We start from the raw sequence: 22,716 nt of genomic DNA, 5'->3' as shown, positions 1-22,716 counted from the left end.
ATACTTAACAAAGGAGTAATGCCAACTTTCCCTGCAAGGAGAAATGTAGAGTCAAAGGAGGTTCTGCAGCTGGTCCATTCTGACATTTGTGGTCTGTTGCAACCAAGCTTGGCTAGAAATAAATACATTTTGACTTTCATTGATGACTTCTCCAGATTTTGCTATGTATATGCTCTGAGAAAGAGAAATCAAGTGTCTGAGAAATTTAAAGAATATGTTGCACTGGTGAATAACAAATTTGGAAGACAACCCCAGTGTTTGAGGTCAGACAATGGAGGGGAATATATGTCAAACCAAATGAAAGAATTTATGAAGTCAAATGGAATTTCTCACGACACTTTCCCCACATTTACTCCACAACCTAATGAGACAGCTGAGAGAAAGAACCGCTCTCTACTAGAAATGACCAAATGTCTGTTGCATGATACTAATTTAGCAGACAAGTTCTGGGGGGAAGCAGTGATGACTGCAAACTACCTGCAAAACAGGTCGCCAACCAAGGCAATAGATAAAACACCATTTGAACTTTGGCATGACAGAAAACCTAAGATGCATCAGAGTTTTTGGATCGAAGGCTTATGCGTATGTTCCTAAGGCAAAAAGGACCAAACTCAGTTGCAGATGTGAACTGGGAGTTTTTGTTGGATATGAATCTAGAGGATACAGAATCCTTGATCCAAAAAGTGGAAACGTCAAAATTTGCAATGCAGTGTATTTTGATGAAAGACGAAGGCCAAATAAAGATGAAGTGTCAGAAATTTTACCAGAAATTCAGATGAATGTGACTGGACTCAAATGCATCTGGAATCAGACAGTGACCCTGAGAAATCAGCACCACAGATTCAGAAGAGGCTGCACAACCTGAACCCGAACTGAGGCGCTCACAACAAAGGGGTCCCACCCAAAAAAATCACTCTCTCATGGCCAAAGGAGGAGAGATGCAAGAAACCACCACATGGCAAGACACAGAAAGGTTGTAAACTGATGAAGCTGAGAAGCAGAGAAAAGCAGCGAAGAAATTGATTCCTTGCACAAAATTGAGACTTGGAGACTTGTGGAACTACCCACTGGAAGGAAGACCATGGGATGCAAGTGGGTCTTCAAAGTCAAGCAGGATGCAGACCTTATGAGACTCCCTGGAGGACAGAGCTGCCTAACAGCAGTTATTCCTGATACCATAATGATGTATTTGTATGTTGTAGCGCAAATCACTACCATTTTAAAAATGCAGTTCCAAATTGATTTTTTAAAAGAGCCTCGTGAAATAGTACTGGATTTAGGCTGGATTTACGAGCATCTTGGCATAGATAGATCTTTTCTGTGCTCAAGGGCATTTATATGTGGTGTTTTGGGCTGGGAATCCAAACCAGCCGCAGTTCCAGTGGGGTCATGATGATGCAGTACAGTAATGTCGTAAGCCATTGTTTCCCAGCACAGCCCTTCTAACCTGCAATACAGGGATAATGGACGGTATTTGCATTGGTACTGGCACTGGAAGGACATTTGAAAAAATGCTTAAAACTTTTTTTAAAAAGTAACACTATATGAGAGACCCAAGTATGAACGCCTCTCTTTTGTTGCTACCTTTTAATTCTAAGTACACGCCAGTGGTCTATCATCAGAAGTTAAGATTTCTTCATGGATTTCTATGGGTAGCTCTCGCTTCCGCTAAGGCTTCTGCAGCTAAGGCTTTTAAAATGGCTTCTGCAATCGAAAACCCGGAAATTCCATATAGAAGCAAGGAGGTGAATTACTCTTGTCTTTTCCTATCTCTGGGGGACTAACCACGCAACGCCACTAGGCCCTAGATGCGGGGCGTAGTGACGGGTCCTAGAGAAAATTGCTCTACACCGGAAGCTGTTGTGCGTCGGCAGCAGCCGGTTTCACTTCCGGCTCCTCTTTCTCCTCCTCTCACTGCTTCCTCCATTCCTTCGCGCACGTGTGTTTGATCGGTGCCGTTCGGTCGCGCCTTCCGCGGGAGAAGGATGGCGGCGGCGAATACGGGGAACCTGCCGATGCGGCTGTTGCGTAAGAAGCTGCACAAGCGGAACCTCAAGATTCGGCAGCGGAATTTGGCCCGGCAAGGGGCAGCCGACGACCTGGCTGCCGGCCCATCGGGTACGGAGGCGGAACGGAGCCTTTACGCTCGGGTTGGGAGAGGCCTGGGCGGGCTAGGCGAACGAAGCGGGAGAGGAGACTGACAGCAGCCGCTCTTGTCCCTCTCTCTCTATATATACACACATATACACACACACACACGTACGTTGTTGTGGAGAAGCACCCGGCCTGACTCTAAAAGGATTCTTTAATGTGGGAACGATAGTTGGGAAACGAATATTTTAAGTCAAAATAAACTGCACAAGAGAGAGCAGCTGTATTGGTTAGGGTGGTGCACTAGAGAATACCAGACTTACATGCCCGTTCCTCTGGTGATCTTGGGCAGGACACACCTCTCTCTCTCTGTCCCTCCTTTTTCTTTCCTCGAACAAAAGTAACCATGGTGTACACCGGTTACAGAATAACTTTGACACTTAAATCTTACTGACTGTGCATATTTACCACTGGGCGAGTTGGGATGGTGACGGGTCTGCAAACCAAGGCCAAGGATGTACAGTTAAGGAACTGAGTGTGTGTTTAATCCTGTTAGACACCATGCAGGGGCGTAACGAGTCTGTAGTGGGCCCAGAGACAAAATTTTAAAATGGGCCCCTCGCTGATACACACACACACTCACTTCACATGTGACTTGCCTCTGGGGGGCCCCTCGAGGCGTGGGGGCCCCCAGGCAGCCGCCTCCCCTTGCCTAATGGTAGTTACGCCCCTGACACCATGGGTGATGATTTTTGTTGTTGTTTCTGAACATGAAGTATTCCTCTGTTGTGCTGTCCATGTGTTGGTGCAAAATGCATTTTTGTGCTATATGTTAAGTTATGTCCACATCTCTTTTGTGTTATATGTGTGATGTGGGAGCAAACTGCTGTCTCGTCTGTGACCCGTGTTTCTGCAAGTAGTGGGAAACCCCTCTGTGTCCAGCTTGCATAATACAAGATAGCAATTAGTGCATATTAAATGTTTGAAATGTACCCTTTCCTGTGGTAACCGGCCCTTAGTGAAGATAATGTGCCATTCACAAGGGAGAGGCATGGATAGTTTTCTTTCATAGAAGAGTAGACAGGCTCTAGAGTGTTGAATATATCTAGATATCCATCTAATTGGATAAACAAGTAGTATTTGAGTTTCAGTACAGTAAAAGGCCCTGCCTATCTGCAGTACAGGAGAATACAGATGCCCTAATAGAACTGTATGCTTTAAATATTGTTGGTTTTGGAGTTGTTTACATCTATGGTGATCCTGTATGTATGCACAGAATGGGGATGCTTACAGCCTGTGCCCTACTTCATGCAAGGTACTTCCAGAGAGATCTGTATAAATTGGTCCCTGGAATCTGTGATATCTATCTATAGTTAGTTGTTTTTATCCAATCAGATTGTTTAAACTTTTTATTCTGTGAAGTTGTTTTGTGTTCACTCTGTTTTATATTTCTTGTGGTTTAAATTGTGTACACCACTTAAAGTAAAGTTGTGCTGTTGCGTTGGTGTCGACTCCTGGCGCCCACAGAGCCCTGTGGTTTTCTTTGGTAGAATACAGGAGGGGTTTACCATTGTCTTCTCCCACACAGTATGAGATGATGCCTTTCAGCATCTTCCTATATCATTGCTGCCCGATATAGGTGTTCCCCAGTGGGGATTTGAACTGGCAACCTCTTCTTCCCTGGGCATGTTACTTCCCTGCTGTGCCAATAGGTGGCTGCGTACACCAACTAGAGATGCACATATCAGGCAGTATAAAAATAAAAAGATAATAGACAAATATTTATCTTTTGGTTGTGGTTCTTGGAAGGATACATTCAGTCACTAAATATATATATTGTACAAAAAAGATGACTGACAACAGAGATAGTTAGATGAAATCAAATTTATTCAAATGTTTCATTTTATGCCTTCATCAGCAACAGATGGGTTAAAAAAACCCAACACCCCACACATACAGCTCGCAATTAAGCTGTATCAATTAAGAATGCTGTTTTAGAGTTCCGGGGCAGGTGACAAGAAAAGAATGATGAACAGATGTTGCAGATAGATGTTTGTTTCTGTACCAGTTTAGTAGAAGCATGATATTATCTGGGACAGATAATGGATACTTTAGTTATATAATTATAATAATTATAGTTATAATTATAAGATTTCCTATTTAGCTGTATTCACATCGTCAGGAGCCGGACAAATGAGAATATTTTTGGATTATAGACAAGGCCCTCACATAGGACTGAACAGAGATGCAAGTTTTGTGCAGTACAGAAATACTTCAAATAAATAAATAGGAGAATAACATATAAAACAGTGCTTCATGTATCATTGTTAAACTCATTAGGAACAGTAACTGTGGACAGCTCAGAAGAGGTTTCTAACATCTCAGTGGAAGAACAAATGAAGGATGTGAAGCAGCCTAATGTGATATTAAATGCTGAAGAAGCAGGACACACACAGTCTGAACTGAAGAAGAAGAAGAAGAAAAAAAGAAAAATTGTGAATGTGACTGAAAATGGTAGACATCTTTCTTTTTTTTACCTTGTTTTGAATAAGTGGCTTTGTTCAAATGTTACTTCCTTGATTTAATCCTTTTCCCCAACCTGCAACTTCAGTTTGGTGGTTGTTGAAGAGTTCGGAGTTTTATCAGTGTAAAATATATGCTAAGATGTTTGATTCCCATGTAGAACTGACCAAAGTGCTGCTTATGCATTTTGAGTGCTAACTACAGTAGGATAAAACCTAGGTGGCTTCAACAAATTTATGGAGAATAAATTTTACAAATTTAGGGGCGCCCGGTTTTTCTGTGGTTATCAGTGTTTATAACTGCATTAGATGCAGCATATCTTGAGAATGAACAGAGCGGCTTACATATCTTGGCAGCTTCCTGGAGGCTTGTGGCCCTGTTGAAAGCAGAGTATTAAATCAGATGCTTTGGATCTTATTCAGCAACACAGTTCTTAGGTTGCAGCTGAAATTACTGCTATCATCCTAACCTCCTTATTTTCCCTTCTGTTCCCTAAGAGAAAATTTCACATTGTATAGAGTTGGCTTGTTCTTTCCTCTGTAACTTAGATGCAAATGACTTTGGTAGGGACCATATGGGACTGTACTTGTACTTGAACGGACAACTGCGTCCATTCCTTGATGATCTCAGAACTGGGGTGCACTCTCTGGTAAATCTAGGCTTGACTACTGTAATGTGCTCTACACGGAGCTGCCTTTGTATGTAGTTCAGAAACTTCATTTGGTCCAAAATGCAGCAGCTAGATTGGAGAGACCATATTATGCCTGTTTTAAAGCAACTGCATTGGCTGCCAATAGATTTCTGGGCAAAATGAAAAGTGCTGGTAACTACCTTTAGAGTCCTAAACAGTTTAGGACCTCGTTACCTGGGAGAGCATCTTCTGCATGATCCCCACCGTACATTAAGGTCATCATGAGAGGTCCATCTCCAGATGCCACTGGCTCATTTGGTGGTGACTTGGGAGCAGGGTGGATTTGATTTAAATCAAACTGATTTAAATCACGATTTAAATCACTAGCAGGGTGGATAAAAATCAATGATTTTTTTAAAAAACTCAAAAAAATCAATTTTTTAAAATTTAAATCGGATTTTTTTGATTTTTTAAAAAAATCATTGATTTTTATCCACCCTGCTAGTGATTTAAATCGTGATTTAAATCAGTTTGATTTAAATCAAATCCACCCTGCTCAGGAGCATGTCCCTAGGCTGTGGAATGCACTCCCTAAAGACATTTGTGGCTTAACATCTTTATCAGCCTTTAGAGGAGCCTTTAAGATGCATTTTTTTTAGTCTGGCTTTTAGTAATTTTTGAATGTTTTAAATTGTTTTGTTTTAACAGTTCGTATTTTTTTAAATTCATTTTTGTGAACTGCCTAGAGTCAGGTGGTATGTAAAATAAATAAATTTAAATATGTTTTATTCATAGTTTTGAAAAACGTTTGCAACTAGTTAATATACTGGATACCAACTGTAGTGTTTGATATGTGACTAATTCCCTTGTATATGTACAGAAACTAAAAAAGCAAAAATTGAAGAAGAAGGTGCTGAAGTAGATGATGAGATGTTGAATGGGGAGCCTTCCAAAAAAGAAGATGCTGAAAGTATGGATGATGGAGAAGCAGATGAAGATGCTGATGGACCTGCCTTACCCCTAGGACTAACAGGCAAGCTTTTTCATTTCTCTGCTCTGCTTCTTGCATAGTGGATTTTTGTGTATTGAAATGTTTGCTTGGATACTGAGTTTTCTTTTGAAACGGATGACTCTTTTGATTATTTTTTTGTAAGTGAACTAAGGCTCCAGTCCTATGCTCCATTAAACTAAGTGTGCTTTATTTCCAAGTAAATGTGCTTTATACTGGACTGCAAAACTAAGAATATACACTGTTGATTTCTGTTGAGTTCAAACCATCCTTTGCATAGGCATCAGTTTGTTGATTGATCAATTTTTATATTGCCTTTATATAGCAGGGGGAGAGCAACTGGCCCTGTCCACCCCCCAGCACAATACCCCTGCAGTGACTGTTGCTGGTGTCTATCTTATGTTTTTTTTGTTTTGTTTGTGAGCCCTTTGGGGACAGGGATTTATCTTTTTAATCTATTATTTATATAAAGTGCTTTGGGAACTTTTGTTGAAAAGTGGTATATAAATATCTGTTGTTATGCCTGATTTGGTGCCCTTTAGATGGTCTCCTGACTGCATGGAAGTCATTTATATGTAAACTGCTCCCATACTGCATATTCATGATGCTGTGTATGGGGTAAAAATGTTCTAAAACCTGATATTGGCCAGCTGGGCTCTTTTTTGCAATCATGGGCTTTTTAGCACTAATACATGTTGCTCCTATCTGAATATTGTAAAAACAATAAAGACACAGCTACACTAAATCTTCTTTAGTGGCCAGCTGATGCCAGAGAGAGAGGGTGGGGAGGATTATTGGGGGAAATTCATAGGATAAACCTGGTGGGGGGTAACACAATTTTTCATGATTTGTGATGCATGTTGGTAAACTTGATGCTACTTTAGCCTGTAGAAAGAAAACTTGATACTGAAATACTAGATTGTCTTGGTTTGTTACTTAAAACCTGTTCTACTTAACTAAACAGATTTGTCTTTATTAATCAAGTTTGATGGGCAAGTTTATTTTGAAGGAAACAGACTGAGATAATTTGTCTCTCTCTACAGGAGCTTTTGAGGATACCTCATTTGCTTCTCTCAATGGTCTTGTCAGTGAGAACACTTTGAAAGGAATAACTGACATGGGTTTTACACACATGACAGAAATTCAACATAAAAGTATAAAACCACTCCTGGAAGGCAGGTAAGAAATGGCCTTTGAAAGCAGGTGTATACTGTCAGAACTCATAGAGGCTATTTGCATGATTTCAGAAAATCAGGCTAGCCTCCGCTAGCCCAATTTTCTGCAGTCGTGAGAACCGCCAGGCTCTGCTGCAAGCCCAATGGTTCTTGAGCAGGTAACCTGCTCAAGTAGCCCGCCCCTAAAACTTGGTTTGCGGAGTGAGCACTCCACAAACCCGGGTTTTTTGATCGTGAGTAGCCGCACCGCGGCTACTCATGAGGAGACCCCCGGAGGGGAGGCGAAAAGCCGCCTCCTGGCTCCAGGGGTCTCACCAGCATGTGCTCACGCAGGGCATGCTGAGCTTCCGGGAGCCAATTGGCCCCCGCCGGCTCCGTCACAGAGCTGGCAATCATGTGGGCAGCCATTCCGGCTGCCCAGGGCTCCCGCCTTGCTCGTGTGCAGAGAGAGTGAGCTTTGCCCGCTCTCCCCGCTCACTCTCACAAACCGGGTCTCACTAATCTTGAGACCCGGCTCATACTCTTTTAAATCGAGATTCATTGTGTCTTATCTAACTATCTTGAATAACTGAAGAAAAATACCTTATTTAGCAGAAATTATTGTATCTGCTTTTTGCATGTTTATGTATTTAAACTGATAGAAATGTCTGTGCTCTCCTAAATGCATTTGCTGCAGCCCATTGCAAAAGCTAGGTATTGGGTGGCTGACCTCCAGAGCAGCCAGATGCAGAGAGCTTGTTCTTGACTCAGCCAAAGTCCTGCCAAGCACTAGAGCATGTGCGCAAGAGGGAGAGGGAGTGATTATTGCTGGTCTACCCAGCTTCCATAAGGGTTCTTTGCCTTCCAAAAATATGTTCGGGGTGTGTGTGTGTGTGTGTCACACAGCACTAAGGAACACATTTTTCAAGGCAGGGTGCACTTTAAGGGACCGGGCAGAGCACTGACAATTGCTGCCCCCCCCCCCCCACACACTGCTTGTACTCTGAGCCCTGACAGGATTCTGACTGAGTCAGGCGCAGCTGCTCTGCTGCATCCCCGGATGGCTGCTCTGTATGTCAGCCAGTGAAATCAGGGCTGCAGTCCTTTGTACATTAAGCCCCACCGTGCATACCAGGATTTATGTCTGAGGAATCTGGCACAGTGGGGAAATAACTTGAATAGCAAGCCAGAGGTTGCTGGTTTGAATCCCCGCTGGTACTATATTGGGCAGCAGCGATATAGGAAGCTGCTGAAAGGCATCATCTCGTTCTGTGTGGGAGGAGGCAATAGTACACCCCTCCTGTATTCTACCAAAGAGACAACCACAGGGCTCTGTGGTCGCCAGGCGTCAACATTGACTCGACGGCACACTTTACCTTTAATCTGGCATATTGATTGTATTGTGTACCTTGCTCCCAGCTAAGTGTTTAGGATTGTGTTTCTTATGTATATAACACATTTGATTGTAAATCAGTATTTTTGGGTCTGGGGAAGTGTGTTCAAGCAAAAGAGAGAGAGAAATCTCCTTGCTGTAATAAACACATGCTTTTAGAGTCATTTTTAAAAATATTTGGCTATTCTAACTTGATATTAATTTCTCCCAGCTGTTCTGTTGGTACTAGAACATTTCCAAATTCTATTCTTGTCATTATTTTATCTGCAGAGATATTCTAGCAGCTGCAAAAACTGGCAGTGGCAAAACCCTTGCATTTCTTATTCCAGCAATAGAACTCATCTATAAGTTGAAATTTATGCCGAGGAATGGTAAGACCCTTTTCTTAGCTCCTTTCTTGAAAGTCTGAGGAGAAAATGGAGTAATCATGCTTTAATGAGGACCTTTCTTCTCCACACACCCCACCCTCCCTTTTTAGGAACGGGTGTCCTCATTCTTTCACCAACCCGGGAGCTTGCCATGCAGACCTACGGTGTTCTCAAAGAACTGATGACACATCATGTTCACACTTATGGCTTAATCATGGGAGGCAGTAATAGATCAGCAGAGGCACAGAAACTTGCTAATGGCATAAACATCATTGTGGCAACTCCAGGCAGACTTCTGGACCATATGCAGGTAGTAGGAAGAGTAGTACTGAATAGTGCATGCAACTTATTTTAGAAGTATTTTGATATTTAATAACACTGTTTGTATTTAATGTCTTGCAGAATACTCCGGGGTTTATGTATAAGAACCTGCAGTGTTTGGTGATTGATGAGGCTGATAGAATTTTAGAAGTTGGGTTTGAGGAAGAAATGAAACAGATCATAAAACTTCTGCCAAGTAAGTCAAACTTTTAAACCATTTTTATTTGATCATACTTTCAGTAATGTTGAGAAGGTATGTCAGAAAAATACTTTAGAGCATATAGTACTCAAATGTTAAGAGCATAACATTTTTCAGTTTTTGTAGCTTCTGCTTACTTTTCTGTGTCTTTGTTCATATTTAAGCAATAAATGAAACATATAATGAGCGTATCTTCTATACAGCGGGTGTATTAATACATTTAAAAGCATATTTCGTTTGGTCTGTATCAGTGCATGCTAATCAGAATACTTCCCATTTGCTGCTACTACAGATGCAATCTGATTCAAGATTATTAGACTTTTAGTTGAAAAGGTGGAACAAAAGAACATCTACTTGATATATGGAGTGCTCTTTAAAGCATTACCTTTACTAGCTTGTGAATTGCATGCGATTTCATAAATATGTGCTAAGCTGCTTGCTTTTCTTGGATATTTTAAAAAGAGATTGGTGTGTAACTTTTTGAGATCTGAAAAACATGGCTGCTCTGTTCCATTTACTTGAGGCCGCTTACCATTTCCCCCCTCAGAACGCAGACAGACAATGCTGTTCTCTGCTACTCAGACACGTAAGGTGGAAGACCTGGCAAAGATTTCTCTCAAAAAGGAGCCATTGTATGTTGGAGTTGATGACAATAAAGAGGCAGCAACTGTAGATGGTCTCGAACAGGTAACCATCAGGCACACAATATTAAAATGCTATTAACAGCAAATATTAAGGTTTGTTTTTATTCCACATTTAGCTTTAGATCTTAGTATTCAGTCATTTTTCTTACCTTCAGATAGCCGCAAATCCTTTTTCCTGAAATAATATAACTACCTGATTCACCTGTACTAGCGCTGGTATTGTTGCTGTGGAAAAATACTTTGGCTTGATGCTCTTGAAATACAAATTTGTATTTCAGATACATATTTGTACCTCATTCAGCCTCCTCATATGGAATGCTTTATTTAGCACATTTCTATACTGCCCCATAAAAAATCTCCAGGCAGTTTACAATTTAAAACAACAATAAAAACATTAACATAATTAAACCAATTTAAAATATAGATTAAAAACTTTAAAACTACAGAATAAAAGTGTGATTAAACAGGTATATCTTCAGATTTTTTCAGATTGTGCCAAATTTAAGATATTCTTGCCAAAAATAATACAAGGTCATTCCAGCAAATTTTTGATTACATTTTAATTATAATATAGATTATATATAGTCTTAGACCTGCAACCAGGCTCTGGCATAGTGGTTTACTGTCTGTGAAACTTCTCTGAATGGAAGATTTGCTCTCACACACTGAGTCTGCGTGAATGGAAGGGTCTTTGTTTGAGTGGAGATTCGCTTGTGGAACACCACCTAATGGCGCAGCGGGGAAGCAACCTGCCTAGAGAGCAGGAGGCTGTTGGTTCAAATCCCCGCCGGTGTGTTTCCCAGGATATGGGAAACTCCTATATTGGGCAGCAGCGATATAGGAAGGTGCTGAAAGGCATCCTCTCATACTGCATGGGAGAAGGCAATGGTAAACCCCTCCTGTATTCTACCAAGAAAACAACATGGCTCTGTGGTCGCCAGGAGTTGACACTGACTCGATGGCAGAACTTTTCCTTTTTTTCACTTATGGAAGTTGCCACCACCTTCCCCCTTCAGCCATCTGCAGTGCATCTCCACTATTGCCAGGGATGTCTCAACCCTCAGGCTTTCTGGTAACTATGTGGCTGTAGCAAGGAGAAAGGGCTAGGGAAAATAGCTTGCTCTTAATTCTCCTTTGCTAGTGTTCTGGATACCAGCTGCTGTTCTTCAAAATGTACACTTTCTTAGAAGATTTGGAGTAATATTAAAAGGCAATTTTCAGCTTTTACAGAAAATAGCCATTTGGTCTTTTCTGTGGCTTTAATCCTAAACATGCTACGTGTGAATCTCAGTGGGTGGTATCCTGACTTTCAGGATAGCAGTATGCCATTGCACTGCTGCACCAGAGGTCTGGATGCTAGCCACTGAAATTAGTTAGGCAGTCTTCCAGATAAACGTGCATAGGTTGGAGCTGTAAGAAGCATAATGATTTGTCTTTATGCTTAATTTCCGCCCCCCTTAAACATTGTTCCTTTTCTCTGACTAGCTTAATTCACACTCTTGTTTTCAAGCTCTAGTCAGAATTATAGTTTATATCAAGTAGGAGAAATTAGAAAAAGAATCTTCAGGAGCTGATTCTGTTGCCAGATCCAGTTAAAATGCAGGTGCAAACACTACTCTTGAAGCTGTTAGACTGCTAGGCTTACAGAGGGATAGGTAGATGGAGGTAGACCTATCCAGAATTATTGGCTCAATTCTGATATCGCTATTGTGAAAGTACCTTTTCTGCTGTCCATACTGCCTCCTGACAATATGTCCTTGAAGATTGGACCTTCAGGGACATATTTGGGCAGGGCAAGTGCATTAGGGCAGTAGAGAAAGAGTGGGTCAGCAAAACTCACTCCTGACCACCTAATGCTGATCAGAAAATACTCCCGCAAGTGCAGCATTAGAATATGAGCCATTGTATTTTAAATCAGGTTGCTGATTTTAAACTGTTCCGTAAGTATTGTGTTGTGCTTTTATGTGTTGATGATTTTTATAAGATGTCATTTTGTGTTGTGTAAGATGCCTTTGGTACAGGTGGCATAGGAATTTGATAAGTAATCATCTAAACTGTGTTCAATTTTTTTAGGGTTATGTCGTGTGTCCTTCAGAAAAGAGATTCCTCCTGCTATTCACTTTTCTCAAGAAGAATCGGAAGAAGAAGCTAATGGTGTTCTTCTCTTCATGCATGTCTGTGAAGTACCACTATGAGCTGCTTAACTACATTGACCTGCCAGTCCTGGCCATTCATGTAAGTATCGGATTAGTAATCGCAGTCTGCTTTAAAGTTGGCAACTGTCTGCTCATTTTTCCCCTGTTATATCTTTTTACCTAGATAAAGTATTTAAGTGTGGAAATAGTGAGGAAAAGTAAAGATGGTTTTTGTATTAATTTCACACCTTTCTTAAAATTTACAATTTTTGGCATTATGTATTTTACAAACATCTTTTCCAATTTCACACATTCAGCTGAAAGTCATTAGTTGCAAAGCCTTTTGCAGCCAAGCAGGGATATTCTTCAAGGGCAGCCCCATGTAGCGCACATTACAGTAATCCAGCCGTGACGTGACTAAGGCATGGGTAACTGTGGCCAGATCTGCCTTCTCAAGAAATGGAAAGCTGGCGCACTAGCCGAAGCTGTGCAAAGACCCCTGGCCACCGCCTCCACCTGAGCTTCCAAAAGCAGAGCCGGGTCCAGTAATACCCCCAAGCTGCGTACTTGCTCCTTCAAGGAGAGTGCAACCCCATCCAGAACCGGTAAAATCTCTTCATCCCGACTGGCTCTCCTACGGACCAACATTACCTCCGTCTTGTCTTGATTCAGTCTCAGTTTATTTAGCCCACATCCAACCCGTCACAGCCTCCAGCCCCCGATTCAGGACACCCACTGCCTCACTAGGATCAGGTGACAAGGAGAGATAGAGCTGAGTGTCATCAGCATATTGCTGACAGCTCAGTCCACGTCTTCGTATGACCTCTCCCAGTGGCCTCAGGTAGATGTTAAACAGCATGGGGGACAAATTCGAATCCTGCGGGACCCCACAGGCCAATGGCCACGGGTCGAAGCACTAGTCCCCCAGCAGCACCTTCTGGACCCTCCCCCCATGAAAGGAACGGAGCCACTCCAAGACAGTACCTCCAATTTCCGTACTCAAGAGGCAGTCCAGAAGGATACCATGGTTGATGGGGATTGACTCTCTCCCTCTCCCCCACCCATTCCTTTGGATCCAAGCTAAATAACTCAAATGTAAATCTATTAATAAAAATGGGAAATCTTTCAAAATGCATTTTTTAAAGTCTGAACTGAACTTACCAAATTTCTTGTAGCTGTCCAACACTCCTACTATTCACTATGTTGCGATTGATGTTTTAGACACTTTGGCCATGTTTGACTAATTGATTTACTAATTCTAATTGTGGCCATCCCAAATGTCCGGCCTTATCTGAGTGAGAAGCCCTGTTTAGGCGTTTCCAAAACATGAAAGTTGTATGCTTATGCCCCAGTGGTCCACATCATGAGGAGACTCCCTCCCCAAGTACAGTGTTTGTCTACTTGTTGAGTACCACAGGGTGTCATGCTAGCAAGTGCATTGGGATTGGGCAGGGCTTGCCATACTTTAGTAATGCCGGCACAAGATGTGATCTCATGCTTATGGGATCAATCCCTGGGCAAGTGTTAACCTACTAAATAGCTCCTCTTGTCACAATAAATATCTTGTGCTTTGAATTACCATGATACCCACTTTTGTATCCCCAGCTGGGTGACTTGATCCAACTCTTCAACCATGAATAATGCATACTGCTTTGAAGTTATTGTAAATTGCAGGTGGCCTTTATGAAGGTTGGGAGGGCATAACAAGAATGTCAGCATCTCAGCAAGATTTCAGCAATAGAGTCATAAATTAACCTTTAAATGCCATCCGGGGAACCTTTCTCTTAAAGCTGTCTTTAAAATGCTTATCTGAAGGACTGTATTCTGTCCACAAGGCTGAAGTTGTTTGTTAGAATGGTGTTTGCTGTCAGTAAACCATTTTAAGTGGCTCCAGGTTGGTGACCTGAAATGCGCCCCCCCCCCCCATTTCCATGATGTAGACAAGACATATCCATAGTTTATGTAGAAAGAAACATGAAAACCACTAATATTTTAGAATTAGTAAGCAAACTGCTGCAGTAGCGGCAGCAAAAATATTCTGGATATTGAGTTTTTAAAACAAAATAGGCTTACTATGGATTTCTGCCTTAAAATTATCTTGTGCTTTTTCCCCAAAAATGTGAAATTGATCCTTTATTGGTGGCTAAGAATATTCACATTCTGCTTTTCAGCCAAAAGTTCACAACACAGTTTGCACAGCAGAGAAGTGAAAACAATTGTTCTGTGTTCCAAAGGGCTCACAGTCTAGAGATACCAGCCACTGAAAAAGTTGTTCTTGTTCAACATATTCTTTCTAAGTTAGCGTGTATGTGTCCCACTTTAGAAAATGGCACTTAAAAGGCTTTTCTGCCTCACTAAAATAAAATGGACTTATGTGTCACAAATGAGATACAAGTCCGTGAACAGCTACCATTTGCATTGCCACACAAAAGGCAGTGATATTTCCTCCTCTTCCTCTTCTCGTCCTCCTCGGCCGCCCACTGTTTCATAAACTGTGTTTGAGAACTGGTGTTTGGTGGCTGAATGTTTGAGCTGTGAGCGAGGAAGTCCCTTGTTTTCAGCCTTGACTTGAGCCATGGAAATCTCCCCCCCACCACCACCTCTCTCTTCTTCAGCCACTGTCTGCAGCATAAGTATGATAGTTGGTCTACCTTACAGGCTTGGTGAGAGAGATGAAGCACTTTGAGCACTCTAAAATGCTACAACTGTACAACTAAGAGATACCTGAGGTGATTTCCTGCACTGTAGTGGTAATATATGTTCACATATTAAACCGTTATGGCCTTATTCATAATCTTTGTTTTGGCATGGTTAGTGAGTGAAATGTGTGATTATTGCATAAGACTGCCTTGGCTTTGAAGTCACATTCATAGAATCTCATACTGTTCAATAACCTAATATTAAATACGTTTTCTTCTAGGGCAAGCAGAAACAAACCAAACGCACAACAACATTTTTCCAGTTTTGTAATGCAGATTCTGGAATACTCCTGTGCACAGATGTAGCTGCCAGAGGATTGGATATTCCTGAGGTTGACTGGATAGTTCAGTATGACCCACCAGATGATCCAAAGGTACTACGCTCTAGTCTTTTAAAAGTGTACAGTCTCAGAGGAATATGGTTTTAAGTCATCTGATTTCATTAGACAAGGATAGTTGTTAAAAGCAATTACTGCGAAGCCTGTCAACTTCTAAATGTATATTTGTATTATATTTTACATTGAGACTTATCTCCAGGTTGCTCATAGTGGTACATTGTAGGTGGTTTCTCATTCAGATTTCCCTGGGTGGCTTCTTGACTAAACAAACACAGACCGGCTTAGCCCTCAGCAAGGTTGTTGCATCATGTACAGCAGACAGTGATCTGGGGCCCTTTAACACATATCATTTGGAACCCTGTTGTACGATATTAAGTCTTCTGTTCTAGAAGTCCTGGTGGTTATTGTGGAATCTCATACAGACTTGGCAATGATCCTCTTAAAAGAGAATTTTACCCTTTACGCAGATAATTAAAAAGAGGGGAGGGAGAAGAGTTGCTGTCATATGGACCTGCATGCTTGCTACTGGCACACACAGTGGCTTGTCTGTGCAATCACAGTAGCATCCTAGGTGAAATAAATGTGACATTGTGTTAAAGCTAGCTAACACATTTCAGGTACCATATAGTTGTAGCATTGTAGGTGGTCCCATGGTGGCCAGAGGCTGCTAGGGTTGCATGAGTTGAGTGTTATAAACATCACTTTTCTGAGGCTTCCGTGCTTTTTATTTTGATTTTCTTGATATTTGACTTGGATAATTCTATAATTGATGATGCAGAAACTTCATTTGGAGAATATTTGGAGAATAGGCTTCATTTGGAGAATAGGCTTTGGTTGCTTGTATGTACAATATATGTATGCATTTCCTTGATTTGTTAGCGTATATAACTTAAAAGTATTGCCTTTTGGAAACATGTTAGTTACTTTCTAATTGTTTCATTAAAAAGGAATACATTCATCGTGTTGGTAGAACTGCCCGAGGTATAAATGGAAGAGGACATGCTCTGCTTATTTTACGACCTGAAGAACTGGGTTTCCTACGTTACCTAAAGCAAGCCAGAGTAAGTCTGTATGGAATACTCCAGCTAAGTTGCCAGAAGTTGTAATGATTAATCAGGTTTCTGTGCTCCACCTATCCAGTTGGTTAGAGAATATTTAATGGAATAAACTTAGCTGAGATACAAAACAGATGCCATAAGTAAACTGCAGCATTAATATATATTTCAGTCACCTGAATGTGAAGTTTCAAAGAATAAACACAAGCAGCTTTTAGAAGCAATATTGATGCTGCTTGGATTTGTTGGTTTGGATTCTAGCTTCTGATCCCATCATATTTCCTGTAATGTTATCTCTTAACTTCCCAAAGCGGCCGTAAACTGCCTGCAATGGTACTTTATGCATTTTTCATAGAATGGTGAGGATCTTGAATATGGTAATGGTGCTGTGGGGGTGCTCAGCAGAACTGTAGTGCATCTGAGAAATAGCCTGGGGAAGCATTCACTTCAGCTTGTTTATCATCCTAAGATGACTCTTGTGCTTTTTTACGGGCATTATGCAAACATGGAAACGTCCATGACGCATTTGAATGGGAATTCATCAGAGTAATGGTTCCATGACAGGTATGAAATGTGGAATGGCCTCAGTTATGAGGGTGCTTTAGAAGGCAATTGCAAAACAACCACTCATGCTGTACACTGACAATTGGTGTTACTTTCTGAAACACTCTTAGAAAAACCACAGTCTGGATTATATGGCTTCTGTTGCTAAACTACTGTGTGAGCACTAAATTAGTATGAAATAACAGGGCTTTGGGCTGCAAGAGGAACAATTGGACTCGAGAGGCTACATGAAGGTCTGATGTAGCTCATGCTCTGGACAGCTGTTCTTGGTTTCCAATCACACATTTCCAGTAACACTAAGACAAAAACTGATGTTAAAATTCTGGCTTTCTTTCAGTAACTTCTGAGAATAACACCCACTCCCCCTCTCTAAATCATTCTTTCAGGTGCCACTAAATGAATTTGAATTTTCTTGGGCCAAAATTTCTGACATCCAGTCTCAGGTAAAAAAATAAAGCTTGTACTAGCTCAATTTAAATTTTATATGGTCTATCTTAGAGGTGTATATAGTTCTTATGACTGACTTTCAGCTTCCTGAAAGGTTAATTCTAGAATCACAGATCTTGCTTGTAGAAGAGCTATTTTGTAATACACTGGCCAGGATCCAAAGAGCTTGTACTACATTTTCCTCTGACCCTCATGCCAATTCACAGCCTGCTTTTGAAACTCCCTCTTTTTCATAAGCAGTTTGCCATACAGTATGGGTGACATTTTCATTCAAAAAGAAAAGTCTCTTTGGAATTTGAATTTGTATTTGAGGGAAAGGGCTGGATTCCCCAGAACTAGCTTCAAAGTCTTGGTGATTTTTTTTAATGCTTTCTGAATTCCTGTAATTGGTGGAGGAGAGGGTTTGTAAACCTATTCCAGCCTTCCTGGACCTCTCTAACCCAATACCATTTCTGTATTCATTGAATGAGTATAGAGGTTATTGAGGGTGCAAGGGGAAGAAATGCTCATTGCTCAGGGACTTGTGTCAATACCAGGAAAAATGCATCAGACACAGAAAAAGTCTGTTGATTTTCCCCTGTGGTTGCAGCCCTTCACACTGTCTCCCAGCCTCTGGGAGGGATTTTCAGAGGGGTGGGATGCAGAGGGCTAAGATAAGAGAGGGGCATTTCCTTTCTTAAATGGAGTAAACTCTGCACTACTTTGGATCCAAGTCATTGCCTCCTGCCCCACCTTGTAATTAATTAATTAATTGACTTGATTTCTATACCACCCTTCCAAAAATGGCCCAGAGTGGTTTACACAGAGAAATAATAAATAAATAAGATGGATCCCTGTCCCCAAAGGGCTCACAATCTAAAAAGAAACATAAGATAGGCAACAGTCACTGGAGGTACTGTGCTGGGGGATGGATAGGGCCAGTTGCTCTCCCCTGCTAAATAAAGAGAATCACCACATTAAAAGGTGCCTCTTTGCCAAGTTAGCAGGTTGTACCTGTCAGTTGAATCTTGAGAGGGTTGGAAAAAGAAATGTGGCTTTTGAAAGCAAGGGAGCTAGAAGCTCTGAGGAGCAGCCATTGCTTGTCATTTGGCAGTAACAGCTGCAGAGTGATGGAGGAGAGGGGTTTTAAAACTTCTTATCCCTGCCTTCTGGGCCTCCTTAATGCAAGCAACAGAGAAACTAGGATTCTGAGGCATGCCTCCCTCTTCTTCAGCTCCCTCACCTTGGGTGTCAAGGAGCTGCTTGTTAAGTATCAGGTCATCATTTCATACACTTGAGTGAGATCTGCTGTAAAATGCTGCAGTTTATCCCCAGCCACTTAGAAGATTACTGTGCAGCCAGCTTTCCTCCCTCCTAAAACTAAATAGTGCAGGAAGGAAAGTATTTAAACACAAACAAAAAACTTGTAGCAGGCATTCTTCTAACCTTAAGGTCCCTTTCAGGATACTTACTGTAAAATGTTAGGACTTCAGTACACCAAACTCTCCTCCATTTTCCTTTCCAACCTTCATTTTTCTGTATCTTTCTCAACTGATAGGATTTTTGCATGTTTCAACTCCCTTTCTCCAAAAGCCCTTTTCACATGTATAAGGGTCAGACAGTCAAGGATAATTTTGCTGCAGTTATCCGAAGTCCCTTTATAGGAGAAGGAATCTTCATGCAGTATCATGTAAAGGAAATGAATGCTTGATGTTCCAATTCTTTGTCAAGCCCTTTTAAAAACACAATGTTAACGTCCAGTATCTCAAGATATTGAGTTAATGAATCAAAAAAGGAAAGTAGACCTTAAATTTGAGTGCCATTTCAGTTGACTTGCTTCATTCTTATTTATGGATACCTATAAATGCCAGCTACCTGCAAAATGTTCTGCTTGATCATTTACTAGTGATTTAGAGTATAATTGGATGTTGCTCTTATCTCTAATTTCAGCTGGAAAAATTGATTGAGAAAAACTATTTTCTTCACAAGTCAGCCCAAGAAGCGTACAAGGCCTATATACGAGCATATGATTCCCATTCTCTGAAGCAGATTTACAACGTCAATAATTTGGATCTGCTCAAGGTTGCCCTTTCTTTTGGTTTCAAAGTCCCGCCGTTTGTGGATCTCAGTATCCTTTTATTGCAAGGTGTTGAATCCCCACCCCCCATTGTGGCACGTTCTCGCAACTGCTTGTGAATCAGCAAAACATTTTGTAGGCCAAAATAATATTTGAACTAGTTGAATTGCATGTTTGAATGTCGAACAGGCCCAGACCTAAGGTGCTATTTTGACACATCAGTGGCTGGAATGGAATCAAACAGTTTTATGTAGGACATGACAGGACAGCACTGAGGGAGGGAGGGAAGTCTCCGTGTGTTTCTGTGTCTGGTTTTTTGCCAGGGCTTGTCTTCGTGGCTTCGTCTTTGAGTTTTAGTTTCTCTCCTGACTGGAGAGAGACAGTGGGAGGAGGAACACTTTGAACTTCAGAAGAGGAAGCTTCTCTAAAATGAGGCGTTTTGTGAAAAGAAAACTGAAAGGGAAGCTCAGGAGAGTCACTTCACTCCAGAGTGCATGGAGTTTATTTAAAACCACAATAATAGAAGCCCAGTTAGAATGTATACTAAAGAGGAGGAACTGTACTACCAAGTTGGGGAGGATGCCAGCATGGCTAACAAGTAAAGTCAAGGAGGCCATAAAGGGGGGAAAGGCTCCCTTCAGAAATTGGAAGGCCTGCCCAAATGAAGAGAACAGAAAGGAACACAAACTCTGGTTCAAAAAATGCAAGCAGACAACAAGGGAGGTGAAAAAAGAGTTTGAGGAACATTTAGCTAAAAGCATCAAGGGGAGTAACAAACTTCTTTAAATATATCAGAAGCAGGGAACCTGCCAGGTAGGTGGTTGGACTGTTAGATGATGAGAGAGTGAAAGGGATTGTTGAGGATATAGAGATTGCAGATAATCTAAATGAGTTCTTTGCAGCTGACTTTATGCCAGAGGATACTGAGTATTTACCTGTGCCTGAACCAAATTTATCCCTACAATCAGGCTCTACCAATTTAACACTGATTTTCAAAAAGGGATTTGGGAGGATCTGGGAAATTATAGTCCAGGCAAACTGATGGAAAACATTCTCAAGGATAAAATGGTTAAGCATATAGACGAACACACCCTACTGAAGGAGAACCAGCATGGCTTCTGCAAAGGCAAATCTTGCCTCACAAACCTTTTGGAGTTCTTTGAGAGCGTCAGCAGGTGTGTGGATAAAGGTGATCCAGTTAACATAATATACTTGGACTTTCAAAAAGCTTTTGACAAAGTCCCTCATCAAAAAGACTCTTGAGAAAACTTAGCAGTCATGGGATAAGGGGACAGGTTCATGTGTGGATTGATAACTGGTTGAAGGGCAAGAAACAGAGGGTAGGTATAAATGGACAGTTGGCAGTGTCCAAGGACAGTCAAAATGAATAGAAGAAATCAAGCTGTGTAATGAATCTTTATAGGGATTTGTTGAGGAAAAGTTATTATACACCAAAGAATCCAAACACTTGAAAAATAGTGATCACACATTTTGCTCCATAACTCCACTTCTACCAGGGCTAGAGCTTAGCTTTTTTAAAAAAATTAAAGTTGGTAATCTGGAGAAATTGATAGGAGGAATCCAAATCTCAAATTCATTTGATTTGGACCTGAATCTAGCCAATGGACCACAGTAGCAATTTATTCTGTCTTCAAATCGCCCAAATTAGCTAGATTCAGGTACAAATCGAAATTGAATCGGGTGCAAATCCAAATTGAATTGGATGATGAAGGGCGACAGATTAATACACAAAACAAATCGGGTGACTTGATTCAGGCATAAATTGAATCAAAAAAATCAATTCATGCACATCCCTAATAGATACGTCCTCCCAAAACAGTTCTAAGCTTATTTTGCACATGTTATACTTTTGTGTTTCTCCCCTCCCCCCTTCGAGCCTCACCCCTTTAGGACATTTAGCATCTTATGCTAATTTTTATTAATTACTTCTAATTTTTGCAAACCTTAACACAATTTCCAGATGTAAACAGCAGCCACGGGAAGAGACTGCAAAAAAGAGGTGGCGGTGGAGGATTTGGCTATCAGAAGTCAAAGAATGTTCAGAAATCCAAAATTTTCAAGCATGTTAACAAGAAAAAATCTGATAGCAGACAATTCTCTCGCTGAAGGGCTTACTCAGTGTTAGTTGAAATGGCTAAAAAGAAAAGTAACATCTTTACCCCATACTGTATAGCAAATAATACATTCAATATAGAATTGTTATGCTATACCTATACTTTTAAAACATTCATTTCTGCAGTCCACCAGGAGCTCAGCACCGACACATGAATTCCTATGAGCTCAATAGATTTCCCCAGCCAGCCAGCCTGCCTGTGCACATAGGCATGTACATAAGGAGCAGGATGGGCCATCAGGGAAAATAAGAGGTCTGTGTGCCTAACCAGCCTCCCCTTCCCTCCTCCTGCCCTTGCCTTGCCACATAGTGCAGTTTGTTCATTCTCCAAATCTGTTGTGCCCATGAGAATCATCTACTCATGGATGCTGTTCTCACAGTGGACTGAATCATGCCCAAAGTATATTTTTTAATATTTTGTTTTCATGTTGTACTAGAGTGCACTCTTTAAATTTAAAGTGTGCTATATTTTCTTCCCAGGTTTCTTTAAGTAGTTTGGCAGTTACGGACATTTGAATATAGGCCATCTGTAAATTTTAGAAGGATGATGATAATATAATACAATTCTTTTTTTCCTATTCAGTGTTTCTGTATTGAGACAATCTTTCTTACATTCCTTTAAAAAACAAAACAAATAAACAAACAAAAACCCCGTAAAGAGCAATGGCAGCCTTTCTCTTTGCCTATGCGATGGGATGTTCAGAAGCTCTTGTGGTGCTGAGGGTCCCCTGGTACCATATTTAGAAATTCTAGAAAAGGATTCTTTTTTTATTGTTTGTGTTGAGTGACACCCCTTTCCCCTGCCCAAGCTTCAAAATATCCTTTTTGCTTTTTGAAGAATAAAGCGTGTTTGAAGAAGAGATCTGCCATCTGAGGCATATATAAGGTGATACCTTGAAAACTTTAAAGCAGTTTGGAAGTATGGTGCACTATGTGAAATGTGTTAAATGGTCAA

General features: G+C 41.0%; 1 protein-coding gene across 2 annotated transcripts; it reads left to right on the top strand.

The window, feature by feature from the left end:
• The first annotated feature begins 1,858 nt into the window (after nt 1-1,858).
• DDX18 (DEAD-box helicase 18) lies at nt 1,859-22,419 on the top strand. 2 transcript variants are annotated; one of them, XM_053285102.1, is made up of 14 exons: nt 1,859-2,118; nt 4,432-4,605; nt 6,126-6,278; nt 7,298-7,433; nt 9,072-9,172; nt 9,280-9,479; nt 9,572-9,686; nt 10,237-10,376; nt 12,407-12,568; nt 15,389-15,541; nt 16,453-16,566; nt 17,511-17,567; nt 19,501-19,678; nt 21,609-22,419. In XM_053285102.1, the coding sequence occupies exons 1-14, from the start codon at nt 1,986-1,988 to the stop codon at nt 21,752-21,754; spliced, it is 1,962 nt and encodes a 653-aa protein (XP_053141077.1). In that variant the 5' UTR covers nt 1,859-1,985; the 3' UTR covers nt 21,755-22,419. The 2 variants fall into 2 exon arrangements, with proteins under 2 accessions (XP_053141077.1, XP_053141078.1); XM_053285103.1 differs by lacking the exon at nt 1,859-2,118 and adding an exon at nt 2,239-2,259.
• Nucleotides 22,420-22,716: the final 297 nt, after the last annotated feature.

The sequence above is a fragment of the Hemicordylus capensis genome, chromosome 1, assembly GCF_027244095.1.
Source record: "Hemicordylus capensis ecotype Gifberg chromosome 1, rHemCap1.1.pri, whole genome shotgun sequence".
Lineage (NCBI taxonomy): Eukaryota > Metazoa > Chordata > Lepidosauria > Squamata > Cordylidae > Hemicordylus > Hemicordylus capensis.
The sequence above is the reverse complement of the archived record's forward strand: the minus strand, read 5'-3'. Positions and strand labels throughout refer to the sequence as shown.